General features: G+C 37.2%; 1 protein-coding gene across 1 annotated transcript in view; it reads left to right on the forward strand.

Annotated features, from left to right (window-relative positions):
- Positions 1 to 24,140, forward strand: part of PCDH15 (protocadherin related 15) — a 1,060,244-nt gene that overhangs the window by 333,785 nt on the left and 702,319 nt on the right. Inside the window, exon 3 of the mRNA XM_059881970.1 lies at positions 1,929 to 1,994. Within this exon, the coding sequence (XP_059737953.1) occupies positions 1,929 to 1,994 (66 nt within the window). The remainder of the gene's footprint in view (positions 1 to 1,928; positions 1,995 to 24,140) is intronic.

The raw sequence follows: 24,140 nt of genomic DNA on the forward strand, positions 1-24,140 counted from the left end.
CAGCACATAGTAAGCTATCTACCAATTTGACTGAATAATTTTTGTATGCACAGATGAATAAAAAGCTAGATGAACAGATATGAGAACTCAGGAAGAAAATTTAAAATTTCACTGGGGTATAAGAAAGTTTTGGTGGAATAGGTGAAACCTAATTTTATCAAGAATAACAGACTTGCCAGGCAGTAGAGGCAGAAATGACTTTAGGTAACAAAGCTGCCTTAATAATACAAGATGTAATCCAGCAAGAGTAAGGTCTCTAAGGTGACTGAAGGGCATAGTGCTTAATAAGTAAACAATGTTGAGACTGTGACACCCTCTGAATGATATTCTAAAACATTTTTCTTCACTCCAAAAGAAACATAAGTGTTTTTGTACAGAGAAGTGCCATTAACTTACCTTTGATTGGGGTGCAGAAAAATTATTCTCATGAAATGAATAAATGAATGCAGGATGAGAACAGTTTCCAGGAGATTAATGAGGAAACCACTCCAAGAGTAGAGACTGCAAATAGCGAGGAGCTGTGCTACGTCAGGGGGTATAGGAAGGAAAGGATGGAGTGTAATGAGATATTTTAGATCTAAAACTGCTGTGCCCTGAAATTCCTTGAATACTGACAAGGACAAAGAGAGAAAAACTGGAGAGTTCATATATTTTAAGCTTTACATGAGAGAACACACATCTTACAATATACAACAGTGCTTGCCAAAGCCCTTATTATTCACACCCATGTACATAATGGCAGAATTTTAATAGATAAATAGTAAGCCTTGAAATCATCTTCCAAACAGCACACCTACTTGGATGGCTTAAGCCAATTTATGTTTCAGTCATAGGAACACGCCATGTACATTTAACCACATGACACAACCCTATCAGGCTGGCCAAGTATCTCCTGAGAGAGCACTTTATGTCTCAGAAGTATACTTTTGACATCTCCCAGGCAAAGCCTTCACATTTTAATTATCGTGGATATTATAGTTCATGATACTATTTATATGTTCATTATCCACGCATTAGCAGTTCTTGAGATAAAAAATTAATCACTACTGATTGAAAGGCAATATTCTTAAGGTTCATTCAACACAGAGATAATAGACAATTGATATGTAATTTTATTTACCTTTTCATAGGACACATAGGTGTATTGTATGGTATATTCAAATTGATATGTAATTTTTAAGATGTGAGTGACATACATTATAAAGTTAACTTGTTCATACTGTGTTTGAATTATAAAAATAAGGATTTTATATTTCATTTCCAGAAATCATTAGGTGTGATATATCTGTTATTGTACAATGCTATTTATATCTTTCAATCCTCACTAAATATACACATATATGCTTTCTTCCTTTCTTTCTTTTATTTTTCTGATCTGCTTCCATTGATGACTCTATTCCTTTGTCTCCAGACTGGCAATATGAGGGTAAGACGACAAAAATAAAATCTCAAAACCCACAAACATTGCTTGTCTGTCTCTGTTTCATTCTCTTTAGAATATTATTAAAATTCTATTCACTCTTTTTAATTAGACCCTTTATCACAATTAAAGTCCAATTATGTTTGTTTCTGTTGTGAAGCTTTAATTACAATTTATCCTTGTTAATCATTCCTTTATGTTATTTCTTTGGGTTAAATTACCATCCCATTATCTCTGTCCTGAAGGACTTCTACTCTCCAGTGGTCTCTGCTGGTGTTTTCTCAGTATGATTTGAACCATTTCATGGTGTATAAAGTGACTTTGTTGCAATGTGGTAAGGAATCTGTGTGAACACTTTTTTTTTTAATAAAAAATTGTTAACAGTAATGATGTATATTAATTTATTATAGGATATTTCTTTTTAAATGTTAATCCATAGTGTGAATTTAATCTCACGGTGAATGTCCCGGCAATAGCTACTTCTTACTTTGTCTTGTTTTCTCTTTAGATTGCAAACTAGCTAGGGGAGGACCACCGGCCACCATAGTTGCCATTGATGAAGAGAGTCGGAATGGTGAGTGAGATTTCTCTTTTCAAAGTGACCTAATCTAACAGGAATTTCTCATTTCAAACCTAGATTTGATATATGTGGAAGTACTAAATGAAAGCCTCAAAGCAAATTCACTAATAGTTCTCTTTTAATTTCTTCTCTGTATGACTTTATTTTACACCATTCCCTGGAAATACTTGGATTATATTACGAGACTCATTGAATAGAAATGTTTAGTTTTGATTGCAGAGAAGTCACTTGATTCAGGATCAGTCCAAGAATACATCTAGATACTGGCTAAAGTTTTTCTTTGTCAATAGGTAGATACAACTATTACATATACTGTTACCTAGTATATTCCTCCAAAAGAAGTGAACCACAAGGTAAACTCTGCACTGTTAATTTCAATTTGCTACAATCTGGTTAGGATTAAGATCCATAGCCTATCATTAGGCACAGTGATTTAAGAAGTCACTGGGAAAACTGAAAAAGTTCTTGATAACAGAGAACCCAACAAAAGGTGTAGAACAGAGGAGAATCTGACTTTTCACTGTCTGTCTGCCATAAGTAACATCTAATTCTTAATTTATATTAAGCCCTTCAGCAATATAATTTTCTTTATCAAAACAAAAAAATTAGCACTTTTGTTCCCCAACACTCTCTTAGTCTCTCTAAACTTTACGAATTTTTAAAGATGCTACTCCTCTATTAGGTAAAAGTAAAATGGAAATCTCTTGAGTCTTGGTTTCTATTGCAAGCTCTTCTAAATATGAGAATGTTCTGTAGCTCATTTTGTCTATTGATTCTGCAACAGACCTTCCACTGAGTTTAATTTGTACTTTTATTTTATCAGATTGATGTCTTTTTAAAAAACAATGGCAAGTGGTTTATTAGAAAATGACTTTTCATTGCAATTCAACCTATATGTATCTTGAAAATTTCTATAGTATGCATAATACCTGTATTGGTGTATTTAATAATAGATTTATTATTCTGTATTAGAAATATTTTTCTTTCTTAGAAGAATCTGTATAAACTTTTTAAATTCTTAAACATCTTTCACACCTTTTGCAATCAGCCAAAAAATGTCCACAATACTCCTGGCCTCTGTTTAAACAAATTTAAGTGTTTATTCTAAATTTTAGAAATGTTTTTAAAATTACACAGGTTTGATAGTTTATTTTTTAAAATTCAATACTTATTGACCTTGAAAACATGTGAAGTTAACGTATTACTATGATGCATTTAAATAAATTAGAAATAAGCTCTATATATGTCCTCAGAAAAGAAAAAATATGTTTATATATTATTACTATACCAGAAAATGTACATTTCACATGTAGAAGTATGGTTTATCCTTAACTGTTTTTCTGTGAACAAATCTGCTTTCTAAATGTACTATACTAAGAAAAAAAAGTTTGCTTTTTAAAGAGACAAAAAGTTAATGTAATAGAAAACTAATCTATATTTTCTCATTGTCACCAGTTCATATAAGCTGAGCTGAACTAAAGCATTAATTTTACTAAATGGCTGTTTCAACATAATTTTACACAGAGCTTATTTTGCCAACTAGATAGTTATAACCACGGTAATATTTTACCTCTCCTTGTGCTGATTAGATGCCACTTTTTGAAGGAGCTTAGGAACTCTACAAAGATGTTGTCATAGCAGTGCTGCATGGTGGCATGTGGTGAAAGTTCAATATTTATATTTTAGAAGAATGTGACATGATGTAGTGGAGTAATGTTTTGCTCTTTAATTGGCATATTTTGTAGAACCTGCCAACTACTCAGAATGCTGCCAAGGTTTTTTGAGTGTCATCACAAGGAGTATAAATACCAATCTAGAGATTAAATGTTTTACATTTTTCTTTCACATTAAATTTCTAAAAATATGGTAATCAAATGAAACTCTGCCAGATATTATAATGTAATGTGCAATCATACTTGCCTTAAAAGTCTAAAGGAAACAATGCGTTAAAGTGTTTTTATATTGTTCTTTAGACAAATCTGAGAAATTTCCCAAAAGGAAAGTTAATTCTGGTCCTGCTTTTAAACTCTTAGTTTTATTGTTTGTTTGTTTGTTTTAATGAACCTTTTTAACTGGCAGTAACAAAACATGTGGGTATCCTATTTTACTAGTGTAATAAGCACCTATTGTTTTCTTTAAATTTTATTTTATTTTTAAACTTTACAATATTGTATTAGTTTTGCCAAATATCAAAATGAATCCACCACAGGTATACCTGTGTTCCCCATCCTGAACCCTCCTCCCTCCTCCCTCCCCATACCCTCCCTCTGGGTCGTCCCAGTGCACCAGCCCCAAGCATCCAGTATCGTGCATCAAACCTGGACTGGCGACTCGTTTCGTACATGATATTATACAAGTTTCAATGCCATTCTCCCAAATCTCCCCACCCTCTCCCTCTCCCACAGAGTCCATAAGACTGATCTATACATCAGTGTCTCTTTTGCTGTATCGTATACAGGGTTATTGTTACCATCTTTCTAAATTCCATATATATGCGTTAGTATACTGTATTGGTGTTTTTCTTTCTGGCTTACTTCACTCTGTATAATAGGTTCCAGTTTCATCCATCTCATTAGAACTGATTCAAATGTATTCTTTTTAATGGCCGAGTAATACTCCATTGTGTATATGTACCACAGCTTTCTTATCCATTCATCTGCTGTTGGGCATCTAGGTTGCTTCCATGTCCTGGCTATTATAAACAGTGCTGCGATGAACACTGGGGTACACGTGTCTCTTTCCCTTCTGGTTTCCTCAGTGTGTATGCCCAGCAGTGGGATTGCTGGATCATAAGGCAGTTCTATTTCCAGTTTTTTAAGGAATCTCCACACTGTTCTCCATAGTGGCTGTACTAGTTTGCATTCCCACCAACAGTGTAAGAGAGTTCCCTTTTCTCCACACCCTCTCCAGCATTTATTGCTTGTAGACTTTTGGATCACAGCCATTCTGACTGGCGTGAAATGGTACCTCATAGTGGTTTTGATTTTAAGCACCTGTTTTTAAAGCTTCTGGGCCTCTTAAAAGTAATGCATAGCAAATCCTTTATTAAGCCAAACTAGTAAGTGTGTGTGTCAATTTGTTTTTGGCTTACTTTATTGATGTCTACTGCTAAACAATCTCCATTGTTAAACACATTCTCGAGTATAGCTTTTAAACAATTCAGGCCTTTTAAAATATATACTTAATTTTCTTATATAAGTCACTGCTGCTGCTGCTTCGCTTTAGTCATGTCCTACTTTGTGCGACCCCATAGACGGCAGCCCACCAGGCTCCCCCGTCCCTGGGATTCCCCAGGCAAGAACACTAGAGTGGGTTGCTATTTCCTTCTCCAATGCATGAAAGCGAAAGGTGAAAGTGAAGTCACTCAGTCCTGTCCGACTCTTAGTGACCCCATGGACTGCAGCCTACCAGGCTCCTCCATCCATGGGATTTTCCAGGCAAGAGTACTGGAGTGGGTTGCCACTGCTTTCTTCAATATAAGTCACTAAGATACATTTAAAGAATATCCATTATTTGTTACATGCATCTGCATATTTCAAAATTTTTATACTCTGTGGAATGGAAATATTTCTTCTTTTATGAATATGTATGCTAAATTTGTTTGCACATGTGTATGTTTGAAATAATTAAAAATTTAATAGAGATTCATAAACCTCTTTCTCACCCTGGGACCTGTTAGATTATTCCCTTCCTTGGTCCTTGTCCTCAGCTGTATATTGATAACAGATTCATCATATCACTCTCAATCTGAAAAGTTTATTTTCATCACAGCTACCAGAAAATCAAGCTTATGTAATAAGGACCCAAAGTCAGCCCATTAAGAAAATCACATTGGCCCCTGATCACCCCCAGAAACCTCTAGAACTAGTATATAGGATGTATTTAGGAGTAATTGCATTTAGAGGGGAGAATGTACAGTGAGAAACAGACTTAGAATATATTATTTGAAAATATCTAAATTTTTTTTTTCCAGAAAAGCTTATACAAAAAACCTGCACATGGACATGTACAGCAGTTTAATTCATAATTGCCCAAACTTAGAAGCAAGCATGATGTCCTAGCAAGTAAACTATGGTGCATCCAGACAAATTCAGACTAAAATGAAATGAGCTATCAAGCCATGAAAAGACATGGAAGAGATTTAAGTCCATATTACTAACTGAAAGAAGCCAATCCAAAAAAAAAAAAAAAAAAGCGGAGATTGTATGATTTCAACTATGGCATTTTGGAAAAGGTTAAAAAAAATGAGGAAAATAAAAGATTAGTACTTTCTAAGAGTAAGTAGGAGAAAGATAGGCAGAGCAAAGAGGAATTTTAAGGCAGTGAAAACACTGCATTATATTTTAATGCTGGATATATGTCATATATTTGTCCAGGAGAAGGCAATGGCACCCCACTCCAGGACTGTTGCCTGGAAAAATCCCATGGATGGAGGAGCCTGGTAGGCTGCAGTCCATGGGGTTGCTAGGAGTCGGACACGATTGAGCGACTTCACTTTCACTTTTCACTTTCATGCACTGGAGAAGGAAATGGCAACCCACTGCAGTGTTCTTGCCTGGAGAATCCCAGGGACGGGGGAGCCTGGTGGGCTGCCGTCTCTGTGGTCACACAGAGTTGGACACGACTGAAGTACTTAGCATAGCATATTTGTCCAAACCAATAGAACGCACAACACTAAATGGAAATTAGAGGTAAACTGTGGACTTTGGGTGATTATGATGTGCTACTGTAGGTTCATCCTTGGTTTAAAAAAATTGTACCATTCTAGTGAGTCATGTCGATAAAGCAGAATGCTTCACATGTGCAGGGTAAAGGGTGTATGGAAAAACACTCTCTCTCTGTACTTTCCATTGTGAACTTAAAACACTGCTCTAAAAAAGAAACTGTTAGAAAATATTTCTAGAAGTACATTCTTAGGTTCACTGGACTTTGAGTTGCCTAATGGCATTGAGTCCTTACTGGAAGGAGCAAGGCCAGGAACAGTTACACTAGAACAATTTAAACTTGCCTCTGGGTGCCAGCCAAGTCAGGGTCTTAGCTGCTTTACAACAACTATGGAATGACATTCAAACAGACTTTGGAACAACTGGCTGAGGCTAACTGGATAAATATACATAAGCACTGCTGAGTCAAGGGGATAAGAAAACAATTTGAAGCCATGGTTTGAATGTAACACTATGACTGTACAAAAGTAGACAGGTTCAGAAGCAAAAGAATATCACTAGGTAGATGAGAGATTTAGGAGGCAAATCCAGAAGTGTCCTATGGATTTGCAGTTAAGATATTGTGGACTCACAGCTAATTTGGGAGATGAAAGATAATGGAGTGTCTTCACATTATGAAAGGAGCCATCAACAGAGGATGCCACAGCTGATTTAATGAGAGTGTTTCCTGGTCCTTGTCAGGGTACATTTCAGAACCAAGTATGAGCTGGGTTGAGTATTACAGACCCTCCTGTGCTTCTAGGGAGGTAGGGGAGATTATAGAAAGGAACACTGAATTCAGTTGCTCACTCCTTCTGTGGAGATTCTCTGGTCCAAGCATGTAGCTTGGGGAGGGAAAGGAGATTGGTTCTTCATTAGAAACAATTGTGTCATCATTCAGGGCTTTCCTGGTGGCTCAGATGGTAAAGAGTCTGCCTGCAATGTGGGAGACCCGAGTTTGATTGCTGGGTCGGGAAGATCCCCTGGAGAAGGAAATGGCAATCCACTCCAGCACTCTTGCCTGGAAAATCCCATGGATGGAGGAGCCTGGTAGGCTACAGTCCATGGGGTCATAAAGAGTCAGACACAACTGAGCGACTTCACTATGTTATTGAGGGGCATTTGCAAGTTGTTCGGTTGTCATCCTTTTATTTCCATGGTCAAAAATCACTAAGCTTGGAAGAGCAGAAGATTAAATGTTTATGCTGATGTCCTTTTTTCCTTATAGTTACCAATTTCATATCTTAGAGTTATAGCAAAGGAGTTTACTAAACTCTGTCTAACATACCTCCAAAGGGTTGCAAATAGAGTTTCACATATTCCTAGTAAAATAGATCTTGGCACTCATGGAAAGATAAGTCTTAAAGAACCAATGTTTGTTTATGAATATTCCCAATGTTTAAACAAAGTGTGATGTCATTTGTGTGTGTGTGTGTGTGTGTGTGTGTGTTCAGAACCCTCTCTTTTTGCCGATGTTATCTTCACTCTTCTCTCTTATTCTCTAAAGAGAGCAAGGTCTAAACTGGCAGAAAAAATTTGCAACAACAGCTAAAGTGGCAGAATACTAAACTGTATGAAGTAACTCAGAGTAGAAAATGATGAGAACCCCAGATGAGAGATGGCACAAGATGTTGGGAAGAGAGGAACTGAGAACCAAGATAGCAAGTCATCAGGCAGTCTGGATGACAGTGTTCAATTGGGATAAAGTGAAAGAGGTTGAAGATGCCACCAAGAGGTTAAAGGTGCTAGAAATTATAGAGTAAGTGAAAAAATGTTTCAATATAGTTGCCACAGACAGAATCCTTGGCTCATATAAATGTTTTGGAGAATTGTTAGTAAAGATTGAAATACTTATCTGGGTCTGTCCTTAGTTCATGTTTCTTTCAATGTATTAGACAAGGATACAGCTTAAGATGTTTCTGGATTTAATTTCCTCTCTGCTCTATAACTATTTTAGTTATTTCAAATATGAAATATAACAAAGTATTGCCAACATAATTTATATATTAAAACCTGAAGTATAGGATGCATTCTTAGATATTAAGCTTTTGAAAAATTGTATAGCATTTTACTCATGAAAATAAAAGGGAGAGAGGGATTTAGTATATATGTCCTATGGGAGTGATTGTTCTAAGGGTTTGGTTTTAAACAGTTAGCTTGTAAAGGCACCTTTCAGTTCACTTCAGTCACTCAGTCGTGTCCGACTCTTTGTGACCCCATGAATTGCAGCACGCCAGGCCTCCCTGTCCACTGCCTATTCTCGGAGTTCACTCAAACTCACGTCCATCGAGTCGGTGATGCCACCCAGCCATCTCATCCTCTGTCGTCCCCTTCTCCTCCTGCTCCCAATCCCTCCCAGCATCAGAGTCTTTTCCAATGAGTTAATTCTTTGCATGAGGTGGCCAACATATTGGAGTTTCAGCTTTAGCATCAGTCCTTCCAAAGAACACCCAGGACTGATCTCCTTTAGGATGGACTGGGTGGATCTCCTTGCAGTCCAAGGGACTCTCAAGAGTCTTCTCCAACACCACAGTGCAAAAGCATCAATTCTTCAGCGCTCAGCTTTCTTCCCACATGTATGGATATGTGAGTCCAATTCTCTCATCCATACATGACCACTGGAAAAACCGTAGCCTTGACAGGATGGACCTTTGTTGGAAAAGTAAAGTCTCTGCCTTTGAATATGCTATCTAGGTTGGTCATAACTTTCCTTCCAAGGAGTAAGCGTCTTTTACTTTCATGGCTGCAGTCACCATCTGCAGTGATTTTGGAGCCCCGCAAAATAAAGTCTGATACTGTTTCCACTGTTTCCCCATCTATTTCCCATGAAGTGATGGGACCAGATGCCATAATCTTTGTTTTCTGAATGTTAAGCTTTAAGCCAACTTTTTCACTCTCCTCTTTCACTTTTATCAAGAGGCTTTTTAGTTCCTCTTCGCTTTCTGCCATAAGGGTGGTGTCATCTGCATATCTGAGGTTATTGATATTTCTCCTGGCAATCTGGATTCCAGCTTGTGCCTCTTCCAGCCTGCTGGAGTCCAACTCCAGCAACCAGGGATTCAACCTGAAGAGATGGACGGTGTCAGCCAATGCGACAGCCTCTCAGTTTTCTATGGACTGCCTGTTTATTCCAAGTTTAAGATTCTCTTTTATACTTTTACAAAGACATTAGGCCAGAGGTTTGACATTTTCAGTCCCCCCTCTCCCAGATTTATTATCTCCATAAATCATTGTTGCTCTTCAGACAGAGTTCTTGCTTCAGTGATTCTCTTGGAATCAGCCTTATCATCCATTATCTACCTCCTCTAATGTGCCCTATAGTTAACTTGTGATTACATTGTAACTCATGCTACGTTCCTCAGTTTACTACTTATCTTCCTAAATCCTGTTTGCCCCTAACATCTTAAGCTCACTATCTCTTTTTTTTTTTTTTTAACTTTACAATATTGTATTGGTTTTGCCATATATCAACATGAATCCGCCACAGGTATACACGTGTTCCCCATCCTGAACCCTCCTCCCTCCTCCCTTCCCGTACCATCCCTCTGAGTCGTCCCAGTACACCAGCCCCAAGCAACCAGTATTGTTCATCGAACCTGGACTGGTGACTCGTTTCATATAAAAAGGCTTCTAGTTATAGTGTCTCTTAAAATTCCTAACTTCTATAAGCTATAGTAAAATATGCTAACTTTACAACATTCCTTAAACTTTAACTTCTAAATATTTTAATTATTTCTAAGCCCTAAATTCAGTAAACTCCTTTGCCATAAACATTTTCCTCACAAATAAGCTTCAGATAGCAATCCCTCCCATGGCCTCAAGTTATAGCCAATGTGCTCATCCTGGAACACTCTTTTGTAAAAGTCCTTGAACAAATTTCAATGATTAACTTTATGAATTATTTTCTGAGCAATGCTGCAGAAGGCTTTGTGCCTTCTCATGCTCCTCTCAAGAACAATAAGCACCTTAATATTCCTTTTCAGTCAACTCAGCTGAGGAGAGGAAAAGACAAGTCAGAATTACAAGGCCTAACTCCTTCATCCCGGGATCTGTGCCTGCAGAATGAGGAGAGGGGGCTGGGGACCGTGCCTCCATTTTGTCAGTAATGCCTACCACGGCTCCCGACATCTCCCCCTTTTTTATTTTTTAGAGCATAGGTATGAAACTCAGTAGATAGAGCAGAGACACTTTGGCTGAGTATCCTGAAAAGGCACGGGGCTATTACACAAATCAGAACTAACAGGCATAAGCACATGGCCGCATTAATCATTATTGTAGAAAAGGATCCATGGGAAAGATACCCCTCCAGATTTTCAAAGAGAGAATTAGAAAGCCATTGAGAGGAAAAGTCAGACTCTGCCTGCTTCATATTCTGAATATCCTGATGTAACTTAGAAATATCAATACTAAAATCTGAATGATTCCAGACGCCTAAAATATGATTTCTGATGTGTTCCCAAGAGTGCATGGACTCATTCACTTGTAGAGGAGTAACGCACATCCATTTAAATTCAGCATGGCACCTTAAAGACAATTTAATTTTTAAATTTGTAATTTCTTGCCCCATAAGCAGAACTGCTTCTTCTAAAGCATTGACCTTATTTTCTATTTTCTTATCTATAATTTCCTGCGTAGTAAGAGCTATGGAGTCATTTTTGGACAACTGATCAACAAACTAGGCTGTATGCACTTCTTTTGATAGGGCAACAGCAGAAACCATAACTGATGTAATTATGACAATCAAGGCAGTTACTCCCACAATCAGAGCTGCAATGAATCTCTTAGGTCGAGAAATTAAGCCAGTAAGTTCATATAAAACTTTCAATGCATAATCGTCAAACAATTGTCCCTCTAATTTTACAGGAACCATCAAATATGGTGGTTGCTTTAAAATCATCACAGCCTTACAATTATTATAATCATTCCCATCAACACAATTTGATATAAAGCAATTTACACATATAACATTGTAAACAGTTTCTCCTTCAGAAACTTCCAAATCACTCTGATTTCTGGCCAACAAAAAGGCATAGGGAGAATGTACACAGACCCGTACAATATATCTTTGTTCATTTAAAGGTCTACGTAAAATCACAGGTGCCATAGCAGCCAATGCTTTCCATAACTCAGACTGCATGGGGCCCGTTCCATTGAAACTCACTAAAGGAGGAACCCATCCATTAGCATGCCACCTACTAATTACTAAAGGCATAGGGAGAAATGAATTATTCCATGTAGACCTATAAGGTTCTACATAAATCAAGCCCCATCGTTGATTCGAAAATTAGGGGCACCCCCATTCAGTCAGAAAATGTCTGGTGGCAGCAATGGGAATAGATAACTTTATGGCGTACATGCATGCTTTCCAACAAGGAAAGGCAGAAATTCTGCTTATGCTTTCCCAGGCCTGTAGTCCTTGTTAATCAGAGTCCGAAGTGGGGAATGCACAGCTCGGATAGTCCTTTAAATGGGGGGCTGCCTTTTTTAAGGCATTACACAGTCTTTCTTGTGCCCCCAGAATCAGCAGCTGTAAAGACCAAAAGTCTCTCTTGCCATCGCTTCTCAGAGAATCAGTAAGCATGCCTTTCAAGGAAATGCTAATGCTTCCATTCAAAACTGGAGCTGCTTCTTGTAAAGAGGAAGGTCAGTTCAGTTCAGTCGCTCAATCGTGTCTGACTCTTTGCGACCCCATGAATCACAGCACCCCAGGCCTCCCTGTCCATCACCAACTCCTGGAGTTCACTCAGACTCACGTCCATAGAGTCAGTGATGCCATCCAGCCATCTCATCCTCTGTCGTCCCCTTCTCCTCCTGCCCCCAATCCCTCCCAGCATCAGAGTCTTTCCCAATGAGTCAACTCTTTGCATGAGGTGGCTAAAGTACTGGAGTTTCAGCTTTAGCATCATTCCTTCCAAAGAAATCCTAGGGCCGATCTCCTTCAGAATGGACTGGTTGGATCTCCTTGCAGTCCAAGGGACTCTCAGTCTTCTCCAACACCACAGTTCAAAAGCATCAATTCTTCGGCGCTCAGCTTTCCTTACGTCCAACTCTCACATCCATACATGACCACTGGAAAAACCATAGCCTTGACTAGATGGACCTTTGTTGGCAAAGTAATGTCTCTGCTTTTGAATATGCTATCTAGGTTGGTCATAACTTTCCCTCCAAGGAGTAAGCGTCTTTTAATTTCAAGGCTGCAGTCACAATCTGCAGTGATTTTGGAGCCCAGAAAAATAAAGTCTAACACTGTTTTCACTGTTTTCCCATCTATTTCCCATGAAGTGATGGGACCGGATGCCATGATCTTCATTTTCTGAATGTTGAGTTTTAAGCCAACCTTTTCACTCTCCACTTTCACCTTCATCAAGAGGCTTTTTAGTTCCTCTTCACTTTCTGCCATAAGGGTGGTGTCATCTGCATATCTGAGGTTATTGATATTTCTCCCGGCAATCTTGATTCCAGCTTGTGCTTCTTCCAGCCCAGCATTTCTCATGATGTACTCTGCATATAAGTTAAATAAGCGGGGTGACAATATACAGCCTTGACGTACTCCTTTTCCTATTTGGAACCAGTCTGTTGTTCCATGTCCAGTTCTAACTGTTGCTTCCTGACCTGCATATAATTTCTCAAGAGGCAGATCAGGTGGTCTGGTATTCCCATCTCGTCAGAATTTTCCAGTTTATTGTGATCCACACAGTCAAAGGCTTTGGCATAGTCAATAAAACAGAAATAGATGTTTTTCTGGAACTCTCCTGCTTTTTCAATGATCCAGCAGATGTTGGCAATTTGGTCTCTGGTTCCTCTGCCTTTTCTAAAACCAGCTTGAACATCAGGAAGTTCATGGTTCACATATTGCCGAAGCCTGGCTTGGAGAATTTTGAGCATTCCTTTACTAGCGTGTGAGATGAGTGCAACTGTGAGGTAGTTTGAGCATTCTTTGGCATTGCCTTTCTTTGGGATTGAAATGAAAACTGACCTTTTCCAGTCCTGTGGCCACTGCTGAGTTTTCCAAATTTGCTGGCATATTGAGTGGAGCACTTTCACAGCATCATCCTCCAGGATTTGAAATAGCTCAACTGGAATTCCATCACCTCCACTAGCTTTATTCCTAGTGATGCTTTCAAAGGCCCACCTGACTTCACATTCCAGGATGTCTGGCTCTAGGTGAGTGATCACACCCTTGTGATTATCTGGGTTGTGAAGATCTTTTTTCTACGGTTCTTCTGTGTATTCTTGCCACCTCTTCTTAAAATCTTCTGCTTCTGTTTGGTCCTTACCATTTCTGTCCTTTATCAAGCCCATCTTTGCATGAAATGTTCCTTTGGTATCTCTAATTTTCTTGAAGAGATCTCTAGTCCTTCCCATTCTGTTGTTTTCCTCTATTTCTTTGCATTGATCACTGAGGAAGTCTTTCTTATCTCCCTTTTTTATTATTTGGGACTCTGCATTCAGATGCTTATATCTTTCCTTTTCTCCTTTGCTTTTCACTTCTCTCTTTTTTTTTTTTAAATTTTATTTTATTTTTAAACTTTACATAATTGTATTAGTTTCTTTTTTCACAGCTATTTGTAAGGCCTCCCCAGGCAGCCATTTTGCTTTTTTGCATTTCTTTTCCATGGGGATGGTTTTGATCCCTATCTCCTGTACAATGTGAGGAACTTCCATCCATAGTTCATCAGGCACTCTGTCTGTCAGATCTAACCCCCTTTACCCTGCTTCTATTCTGTGTTGTTGCCTTATAGGTACAGTAAACAGCATTAGCCTCCTTGATAGTTTTCACCAACAAATCTTAGAATTCTATTGAAGTATGGAAAAGTTAAAAATAACTACGTATTCTGCTTCATAAATCTTTATGAAACATAGCAACTCTAACAATAGAAATTATATACATTATATGAAGGTAAATTAATAGATGACTGTAAAAACTTTTGAAGTATCGAGACTAATATTGTATACGGGGTTAAACAGGATCATCAGTGTTGACGTCAAGCAAATGATCTTTAGCACAACATGACAGTTTTGTTTTTCTGGAGAAATAGAGAAAAATATTTTCCTATTGTTCTGTAATCCTGTAGCATCCAAACTTGATCCCTAACTGCCAAAATATTAAATCTTTTTATAAGATATTAATGTTCTTCTGGCTAGATTGCTGTGGATGTTGTATAGTCAAAATCATGATTACAAACTTCTTTGTTATTCTATTATTTCTTCCTCCCAGTCATCATCAAGTCATTTTGAGTTCTTTCTAGTGAAATGAATACACAAGGATGAGGAAAGGTAGTTTTGTAAATTATGAAGGAGTTAAATGAAACTATCCTAAACACATTTGTAGCTATTAGACAAGAATGATGTAAAACTCATGTCCAATTCCTCACTTATTTTAATCCTCTTGTTATAGTGACTAAGACAGTTGTTCTAGTAGAAAACAATTTGGCTCTGCTCATTACTGCTGAAGCTACACATACAACAATGCATTCCTCTTTTGTTCATTTGCGCTGAAGTATTATTTTCTAAGAGGTCAGCAGCTGCAGACTTCTGAATATATAACTGTGAAATAAGTTGAAAACTTTCTAAGCATTAAGGAAATAGATAACTTGAGATAAGTAACAACCTAACACACATTAGCATTTAATAATATTTCCTTTATGATATGTCTTTTCTCGTTTGTTGACTCTATAGCACCCAATATGCAATGCTATTGCTGCACCTAGTGAAATGATACTAAGACAAGGGACACGGGAAGTACACAGACAGAAGTCAAGAAGGCTGGCAGGCGAGGGTGTCTTATACAAGGGGAACAATTCCAGTCAAGTCAGTGACCCTCATTTATGCTTAAGTTTCAGAATGCTAATGTTAATGATCATGAAAAGATTAAGTTATGTGAAGTAGCCTTTGGTTTCTAAGGTAAACATTTTAGAAAAAAAAAAAGTTCTAATATTTTGCATTTTCTTTGAATCCTTTATTTTAATCTCATGTCTGAAAGAAATAAATTTGATTTATATAGAATTAAATTACATCACACATACACCATCCCAAATGATGCTGTTATAATGGACCGCTTTTGTATAGACAGGATATCTAAATCCTAAGTCACTAGGGCATACAATTGAAGCTAGTCCTGATTTCACTTGCTTAGACTGTTGGAAGATGGGGCATGGGTCTTGCTGGCAACAAGAATGGGACTGTGTGGTACAAGGAGAAAAATACCAGCAGAAGTTAGAATAGGCAAAAGGAGACTGTTTTATGTTCTTATAATGAACAGAAAAACTTTGTTTCTGAGGTACCCTGAGTGAATAGAGAGTTCTGTGCTAAGCAGTCAGTACTTGAGACTTGAACTAAGAATTACTGTCAAACAAAACTCAGAATCTAGAAAACAAAAAGAGGACTGATTTAAAAAACAAGTAAACAAGAAAAAACACCTTGCCTTTGGTAACCAGTGGTTTGGATAGGCTAACAGGAATGCTTTAATATATTATATCTCCACATTCTATTTAAGTAAACACATTCGTATTTTAACCAAGCTGAATTTACTTTAATGGTGCATAACTTTGATTCCCCAAACCTTTTATTACTGAGTACAATTAAGAGATTAATTTTCATTCTAAGGAATAAGTATTAATATATATTAATATATAATATTGTATTAATAATATTAATATTAATTGTATATAATTATACATATAATTATATTATATATAAATATATATTAATTATGTTATATATAAATATATAATTATAATTAATATAATTATATTAATAATATTAATACAATAATATATATTGTATTAATATATATTAATATATTATAGAAAAACCTTCAAATTTTTTCAGAATAGGAAGCTGTGTGTATTAAAAATCAGTCATTCTAATTTAAATTTTGATTTTTTATTAGCCAAACAAAACACATATGTGTGGTTCATATCGCCTGTAAGCCACCAGTATTTTGATTCCTAAATTAGGCAACAAAGATGACAGAGGTGCATGGGAGAAGGGACATCAATGAGCTGTCGTTTTTTTTCTTTGGAAGAGAGCAAAGGGACTTGGTTTTGAGCTTTCTTTGCATAACTAGCACACTGTTAGCACTTAGGCTGTGTGATTTGAATTTAGCTGGGGAGTGAGTCTCTGATGGAGATTTAGGAACTTGGGGATGGGAGAAGCACCTAAGTTCAGTTACTGGATTTAGCATCAAGCTCCTGGAGGTTCTATCTACAGCTACTCTTGCTCATGCAGGCTTCCAGATTCCATCATTACCCTGCTCCCAGAGAATTTTTCAAATTCCTGTTTGTCATGCATGGTTCTTTCACTTTTGTTTCTCATGATCAAATGTTGGCCACTAGATTATTTATCTTTGATGTCGATCAATGGGGTATGATTCTTCTGTTCAGTTCAGTTCAGTCGCTCAGTCGTGTCTGACTCTTTGTGACCCCATGAATCGCAGCATGCCAGGCCTCCCTGTCCATCACCAACTCCCGGAGTTCACCCAGACTCACGTGCATCGAGTCAGTGATGCCATCCAGCCATCTCATCCTCTGTTGTCCCCTTCTCCTCCTGCCCCCAATCCCTCCCAGCATCAGAGTCTTTTCCAATGAGTCAACTCTTCGCATGAGGTGGCCAAAGTACTGGAGTTTCAGCTTAAGCATTATTCCTTCCAAAGAACACCCAGGACTGATCTGTAGAATAGACTGGTTGGATCTCCTTGCAGTCCAAGGGACTCTCAAGAGTCTTCTCCAACACCACTTCAGTTAGGACACTGGAAATATGAAAAGGATCACTTCTGTTACTTTTGACTATAGTAATCAACAATATAAAGGTCTTAGTAATTGCTAGATGAGAACAGTCACCCCCAGATGATTTGAAACATCCTTGGAGTTAAAATACCTCCTACAGCAATTTTAAAAACAAATGTTCAAATGCCACATATTTACACCCGGAAATGTAACAACATTCAATTAAATATGCTTAAGAGTGCCATGCGGATTAATGAATATAAAAGTATTTAGTGTCTCTTCATCTATTGCTATTTCATGAAACTGAAGGATGCACTAAAGCTAGATTTTATATTCATATCAGATGGTACAATTTAAGCAAATAATACAATATATATTAATACAATATATTAATATATATTAATACTTATTCCTTAGAATAAAAATTAATCTCTTAATTGTACTCAGTAATAAAAGGCTTGGGGAATCAAAGCTATGCACCATTAAAGTAAATTCAGCTTGGTTAAAATATGAATGGGTTTACTTGAATAGAATGTGGAGATATAATATATTAAAGCATTGCTTTTAGCCTACCCAAACCACTTGCCACTGGTTACCAAAGGCAAGGTGTTTTTTTTTGTTTGTTTGTTTGTTTGTTTCTTTTGTTTTTTAAATCAGTCCTCATTTTTATTTTTTATTTTTTATTCATTTATTTATTTTTCTATTCTGAGTTTTGTTTGACAGTAATTCTTAGTTCAAGTCTCAAGTACTGCCTGCTTAGCACAGAACTCTCTATTCACTCAGGGTACCTCAGAAACAAAGTTTTTCTGTTCATTATAAGAACATTAAACAATCTCCTTTTGCCTATTCTTACTTCTGCTCATATTTTTATCCTTGCTTGCTTGTTTCTGAAAGTTTACAAGTCTACAAACTGGGAATTTGAATGGTCAGACCTGTGTTTGATTGAGGTTTCTTCTTAAAATGGTTTTGGGTAGAAAAGGAATAACTACTTATCTGGGTATACCAGAAAACTAGAAAACAAGCAAAACCAATCCCCTCCAGGTGGCAGAGGCAAGACCTCTAGGGGGGAAAAACAACAACAAAAAAAGCAGAGCAAAGCAAGAGAACAAAGTGTTAATAAGTGGGGAGGCAGTGTTGCTATTGCACGTGTTTATTTAAAGAAATCACATGGGAGCAAAGAGCCCTGAACAAAATTGACTATAGATGTGAGCCATGCACTTAGCTAGGAAATTTACATTTCAGATGGAAAATTCAAATCCAAAGACTACGAGGATGAATATTGCTGGTCAGTTTGTGTATTCGTCATTTAGTCGTGTCTAACTCTTTGAAACCCCATGTCTGTCCATGGAATTCTCCAGGCAAGAATACTGGAGTGGGTTGCCATTTCCTTCTCCAGATGGAAATGATCTGGTCAGTTTAAGGTAGGGTAAAAAAAAAAAAATGCCTGGAGAAAATGATAACAAATGTGGTTGAAGTAGAGGCAATGGATACTGATTGAATATAAGGACACTCTTCAATCAAAACCACTTGATTGTGAAATACAGGTGGCTAGATGAAACCACTAAGGATAATTCTTCTTCCTGTCTCTCATTCAATATTCTAGTTTGCACATTTCATAATTTAAATAGGCAATTCTATCTGTATACATGTACAATTTTGTACATGTACAAAATGTTACCCTTTAAAAGATCTGTCTCCTAAAATACTAGAAAACATATTGATTAACTCAGTTTGGCTTGGGTGGTATCGCTGCCTCATTTAACACATAGTAAAGGATTACTGCAACCATTCCAAAGGTCAGTCTGAACATGATAGTTATTGTAAATACTGAAAATCTGAAAGTTTAATAGTGTGATACCATCAAAATTATAACCAATGATCTTTGTTATATTACACTGTCTTCAAAACACCATTAATTTTAAAAAAAAAAAAAAAGGAAAGATTCAGTGCTGGTCCACATTTCAGAAAAATATTTGTAACTTGTAATATTTGTAAATGTGTCACTTCACTTGATGACATGATCATCTTTATAGAAGCATGCTTTGGTGAGAATGTTGATTAACTGTATTTTGTTTTATCTTAATAATTTAGGACAGGCAGAATGTGAACATTATTAGTAAGGGACTAGCATCCCATCAATATATACAGGGTTAACTTACTATTTTTAAAAGTTTTTTTTTTGGGGGGGTGGGGGGATGTAAGGACTCAACAAAGAGTCAGAAAAGATTATATATGTATTAAGAGAGTGAATAAATTAACAGAGTTAATAATTTGAAAATTTGTCCCAAGTCCCAAGAAAATTTGTCCCAAGTGTTTAAAATTTCTTAGTAGTGAATAACCTTTGAGAATATTGTTCAAAGCAAAGCTTTTCCTTCTAATTTCGCATCACTAATGACCAATTAATATCTCTACATTTCCATTATACAATAACTAGGAAGTATGAAAGTGAACATTTTATTTATATTATTTGCATATGCCTTCAACACTCTGAATCTTGAAGTCTCTCAAATGTTCTACAATAAATAGATTCTTGTCAGTTAATACTGTTTGTTTTTTTGAAACCTATTATATGTCCTTAAATAAAATTAGTTAGTTTGACTTTAGTTTGTTTCAAAATATCAGCTAAGTCTCACAAAATATTTTCTCTGTACTTTCTCATTCTCCACCATAGGCTACATCTTGCTTTATTCATTCAGCTGAAACAAAGCAACTAAAAACTGATATTTAGCTTTGAGTAGACAATGGCACCCCACTCCAGTACTCTTGCCTGGAAAATCCCATGGATGGAGAAGCCTGGTGGGCTGCAGTCCATGGGGTCGCTAGGAGTCGGACACGACTGAGCAACTTCACTTTCACTTTTCAGTTTCATGCATTGGAGAAGGAAATGGCAACCCACTCCGGTGTTCTTGCCTGGAGAATCCCAGGGACGGGGGAGCCTGGTGGGCTGCCATCTTTGGGGTCGCACAGAGTCGGACACGACTGAAACCATGTAGCAGTAGCAGACTAATAGTAATTGGAATTGAATAAACTATCTTCCCATATAATCCTGATTAAAAGGCTAACCTTGTGAATTTTTTGTTGGATATTCCTATTTTGTATATACACACTTTTATTATTGTAAACATCAATCAGATCAGATCAGTGGCTCAGTCGTGTCCAACTCCTTGCAACCCCATGAATCGCAGCACACCAGGCCTCCCTGTCCATCACCAACTACCGGAGTTCACCAAGACTCACGTCCATTGAGTCAGTGATGCCATCCAGCCATCTCATCCTCTGTCGTCCCCTTCTCCTCTTGTCCCCAATCCCTCCCGCATCAGGGTCTTTTCCAATGAATCAACTCTTCGCATGAGGTGGCCAAAGTACTGGAGTTTCAGCATTAGCATCATTCCTTCCAAAGAAATCCTAGGGCTGATCTCCTTCAGAATGGACTGGTTGGATCTCCTTGCAGTCCAAGGGACTCTCAAGAGTCTTCTCCAACACCACAGTCCAAAAGCGTCAATTCTTCGGAGTTCAGTCTTCTACAGAGTCCAACTCTCACATCCATACATGACCACAGGAAAAACCATAGCCTTGACTAGACGAACCTTTGTTGGCAAAGTAATGTCTCTGCTTTTGAACATGCTATCTAGGTTGGTCATAACTTTCCTTCCAAGGAGTAAGCGTCTTTTAATTTCATGGCTGCAGTCACAATCTGCAGTGATTTTGGAGCCCAGAAAAATAAGTCTGACACTGTTTCCACTGTTTCCCCATCTATTTCCCATGAAGTGGTGGGACTGGATGCCATGATCTTCGTTTTCTGAATGTTGAGCTTTAAGCCAACTTTTTCACTCTCCACTTTCACTGTCATCAAGAGGCTTTTGAGTTCCTCTTCACTTTCTGCCAGAAGGGTGGTGTCATCTGCATATCTGAGGTTATTGATATTTCTCCCAGCAATCTTGATTCCAGCTTGTGTTTCTTCCAGTCCAGTGTTTCTCATGATGTACACTGCGTAGAAGTTAAATAAGCAGGGTGACAATATACAGCCTTGACGTACTCCTTTTCCTATTTGGAACCAGTCTGTTTTTCCATGTCCAGTTCTAACTGTTGCTTCCTGACCTCCATACAGATTTCTCAAGAGGCAGGTCAGGTGGTCTGATATTCCCATCTCTTTCAGAATTTTCCACAGTTTATTGTGATCCACACAGTCAAAGGCTTTGGCATAGTCAATAAAGCAGAAGTAGATGTTTTTCTGGAACTCTCTTGCTTTTTCGATGATCCAGCAGATGTTGGCAATTTGATCTCTGGTTCCTCTGCCTTTTCTAAAACCAGCTTGAACATCAGGAAGTTCACAGTTCACATATTGCTGAAGCCTGGCTTGGAGAATTTTGAGCATTACTTTACTAGCGTGTGAGATGAGTGCAGTTGTGTGGTAGTTTGAGCATTGTTTGGCATTGCCTTTCTTTGGGATTAGGATGAAAACTGACCTTTTCCAGTCCTGTGGCCACTGCTGAGTTTTCCAAATTTGCTGCCATATTGAGTGCAGCACTTTCACAGCATCATCTTTCAGGATTTGGAATAGCTCAACTGGAGTCCATCACCTCTACTAGCCTTGTTCATAGTGGTGCTTTCTAAGGCCCACTTGACTTCACATTCCAGGATATGATCATCCTGGAATGTGAAGTCAAGTCACATTGATCACACCATCATGATTATCTGGGTCGTGAAGATCTTTTTTGTACAGATATAAATACTCTATAATTTTACATTTTAGAAAGCTTCAGAGGATTATCTTTTGTGCTTTGGTTTTATAAAAGCATGTTACTTAAATTTATATCTTTGAAGTGTATTTTAAATATTACTGTGAATTCTACATGCTTCTCCAACTATAAATTTTTAAACTTTGACTACTAGTTAAAATTAAGGCTTTAGGAAGATGGACCTTTATTCTATGACACAGTTATTTAGAAATGGCACAAATATCCTGATATGTGACAAATATATTTTGTAAGTCATATTACATGTGTGAGACATATAGCTGTACTTATATTAATAGTAGTTGAGAAAAGGAGAATCCATTGTAAATATACAGAGTTCAGTTGGCCTATAAATGTAGATACATGCTTTAGGGCAAAGGAAAGATGGAAGGCAAACATGTAAGTCTGTGGGCTAGTATTTTTTATGCCAACAAATGATGGTACCTTTTTTTTCAAAATGGAATTATTATATTAAGTTGCAAGGTTCATAACAGCAAAGGCTATCAGCTTCAAGTCATTGCTGTAATCCCAGAAGGAAGTGAAATACCAGGTGTATTGTACACATTCAAAAAACTTGGTTGATGGTTGATTCAAGTAAATAATAAAGACAAATTCACAAACACATTTAAAATCTGAGTTAAATGGCACATACCTGTCTGTTTAGAATAGTCTGAAGTGTTATTATTAATATTTCTCAATATAATCAACCTTTAGACCACATTCACTGTGCACATAGAATAATTTATAAATTTCGAGTGCTTTCTGCCTGCATGACAATGTCTGCAATTATCTGGTAATTTTTGTTCTAGAAGACTTTTTAAAATGGTAATATTTATGATAATATTAAAATAAGGAATGCTAATATATGTGCCATAAATATAACCATATTATTACTTTAAATCTAAGAAAAAATAAATATAATTTTAAACATTTTAAAAGACCATATAATGGCATCTTAAATTAGAAATACATTTCATGTATTCAGAACCCAAAAGTAGGAGGTAAGAGCTCTTCAAGAAAATTAGCCTTATGAAGAGAATACTTCATTCAAAGATGGGCTCAATAAAGGACAGAAACAGTATGGACCTAACAGAAGCAGAAGATGTTTAAAAAGGTGCCAAGAATACACAGAATTGCACAAAAAAGGTCTTAATGACCAGATAACCACAATGGTGTGATCACTCACCTAGAGACAGGCATCCTGGAATGTGAAGTCAAGTGGGCCTTAGGAAGCATTACTATGAACAAAACTAGTGGAAGTGATGGAATTCCAGCTGAGTTATTTCAAATCTTAAAGATGATGCTGTTAAAGTGTTGCACTCAATATGCCAGCAAATTTGGGAAACTCCTGCAGTAGCTACAGGAATGGAAAAGGTCAGTTGTCATTTCAATCTCAAAGAAGGTCAATGCCAAATAATTTAAAACTACCACACAATTGCACTTGTTTCACATGCTAGCAATGTGAAAGGCTCAAAATCCTTCAAGCTAGGCTTCAAAAATACATAAACTCAGAATTTCCAGATGTGCAAGCTAGATTTAGAAAAGGCAGAGGAACCAGAGATCAAATTTCCAACATCTGCTAGATCATAGAAAGAGCAAGGGAATTCCAGAAAAACATCCACTTCAGCTTCATTGACTATGCTAAAGCCTTTGACTGTGTGGACCACAACACTGTGGAAAATTCTTAAAGTGATGGAAATACCAGACCACCTTACCTACCTCATGTGAAACAAGTCAAGAAGTACATGTATGCAGGTCAAGAAGTAACAGAACCAGTCATGGAACAACAAACTGGTTCAAAATTGAGAAAGGCTCTATACTGTCATACTGCTTATTTAATTTATATGCAGAGTACTTCATGTGAAATGTTGGACTGGATGAAGCTTAAGCTGGAATCAAGATTGTTGGGAGAAATATCAATGACCTCAGGTATGCAGAGCACCACCCTTATGACAGAAAGCAAAGAGAAAATAT

This window comes from Bos taurus, chromosome 26 (genome assembly GCF_002263795.3).
Source record: "Bos taurus isolate L1 Dominette 01449 registration number 42190680 breed Hereford chromosome 26, ARS-UCD2.0, whole genome shotgun sequence".
NCBI classification, from domain to species: Eukaryota; Metazoa; Chordata; class Mammalia; order Artiodactyla; family Bovidae; genus Bos; species Bos taurus.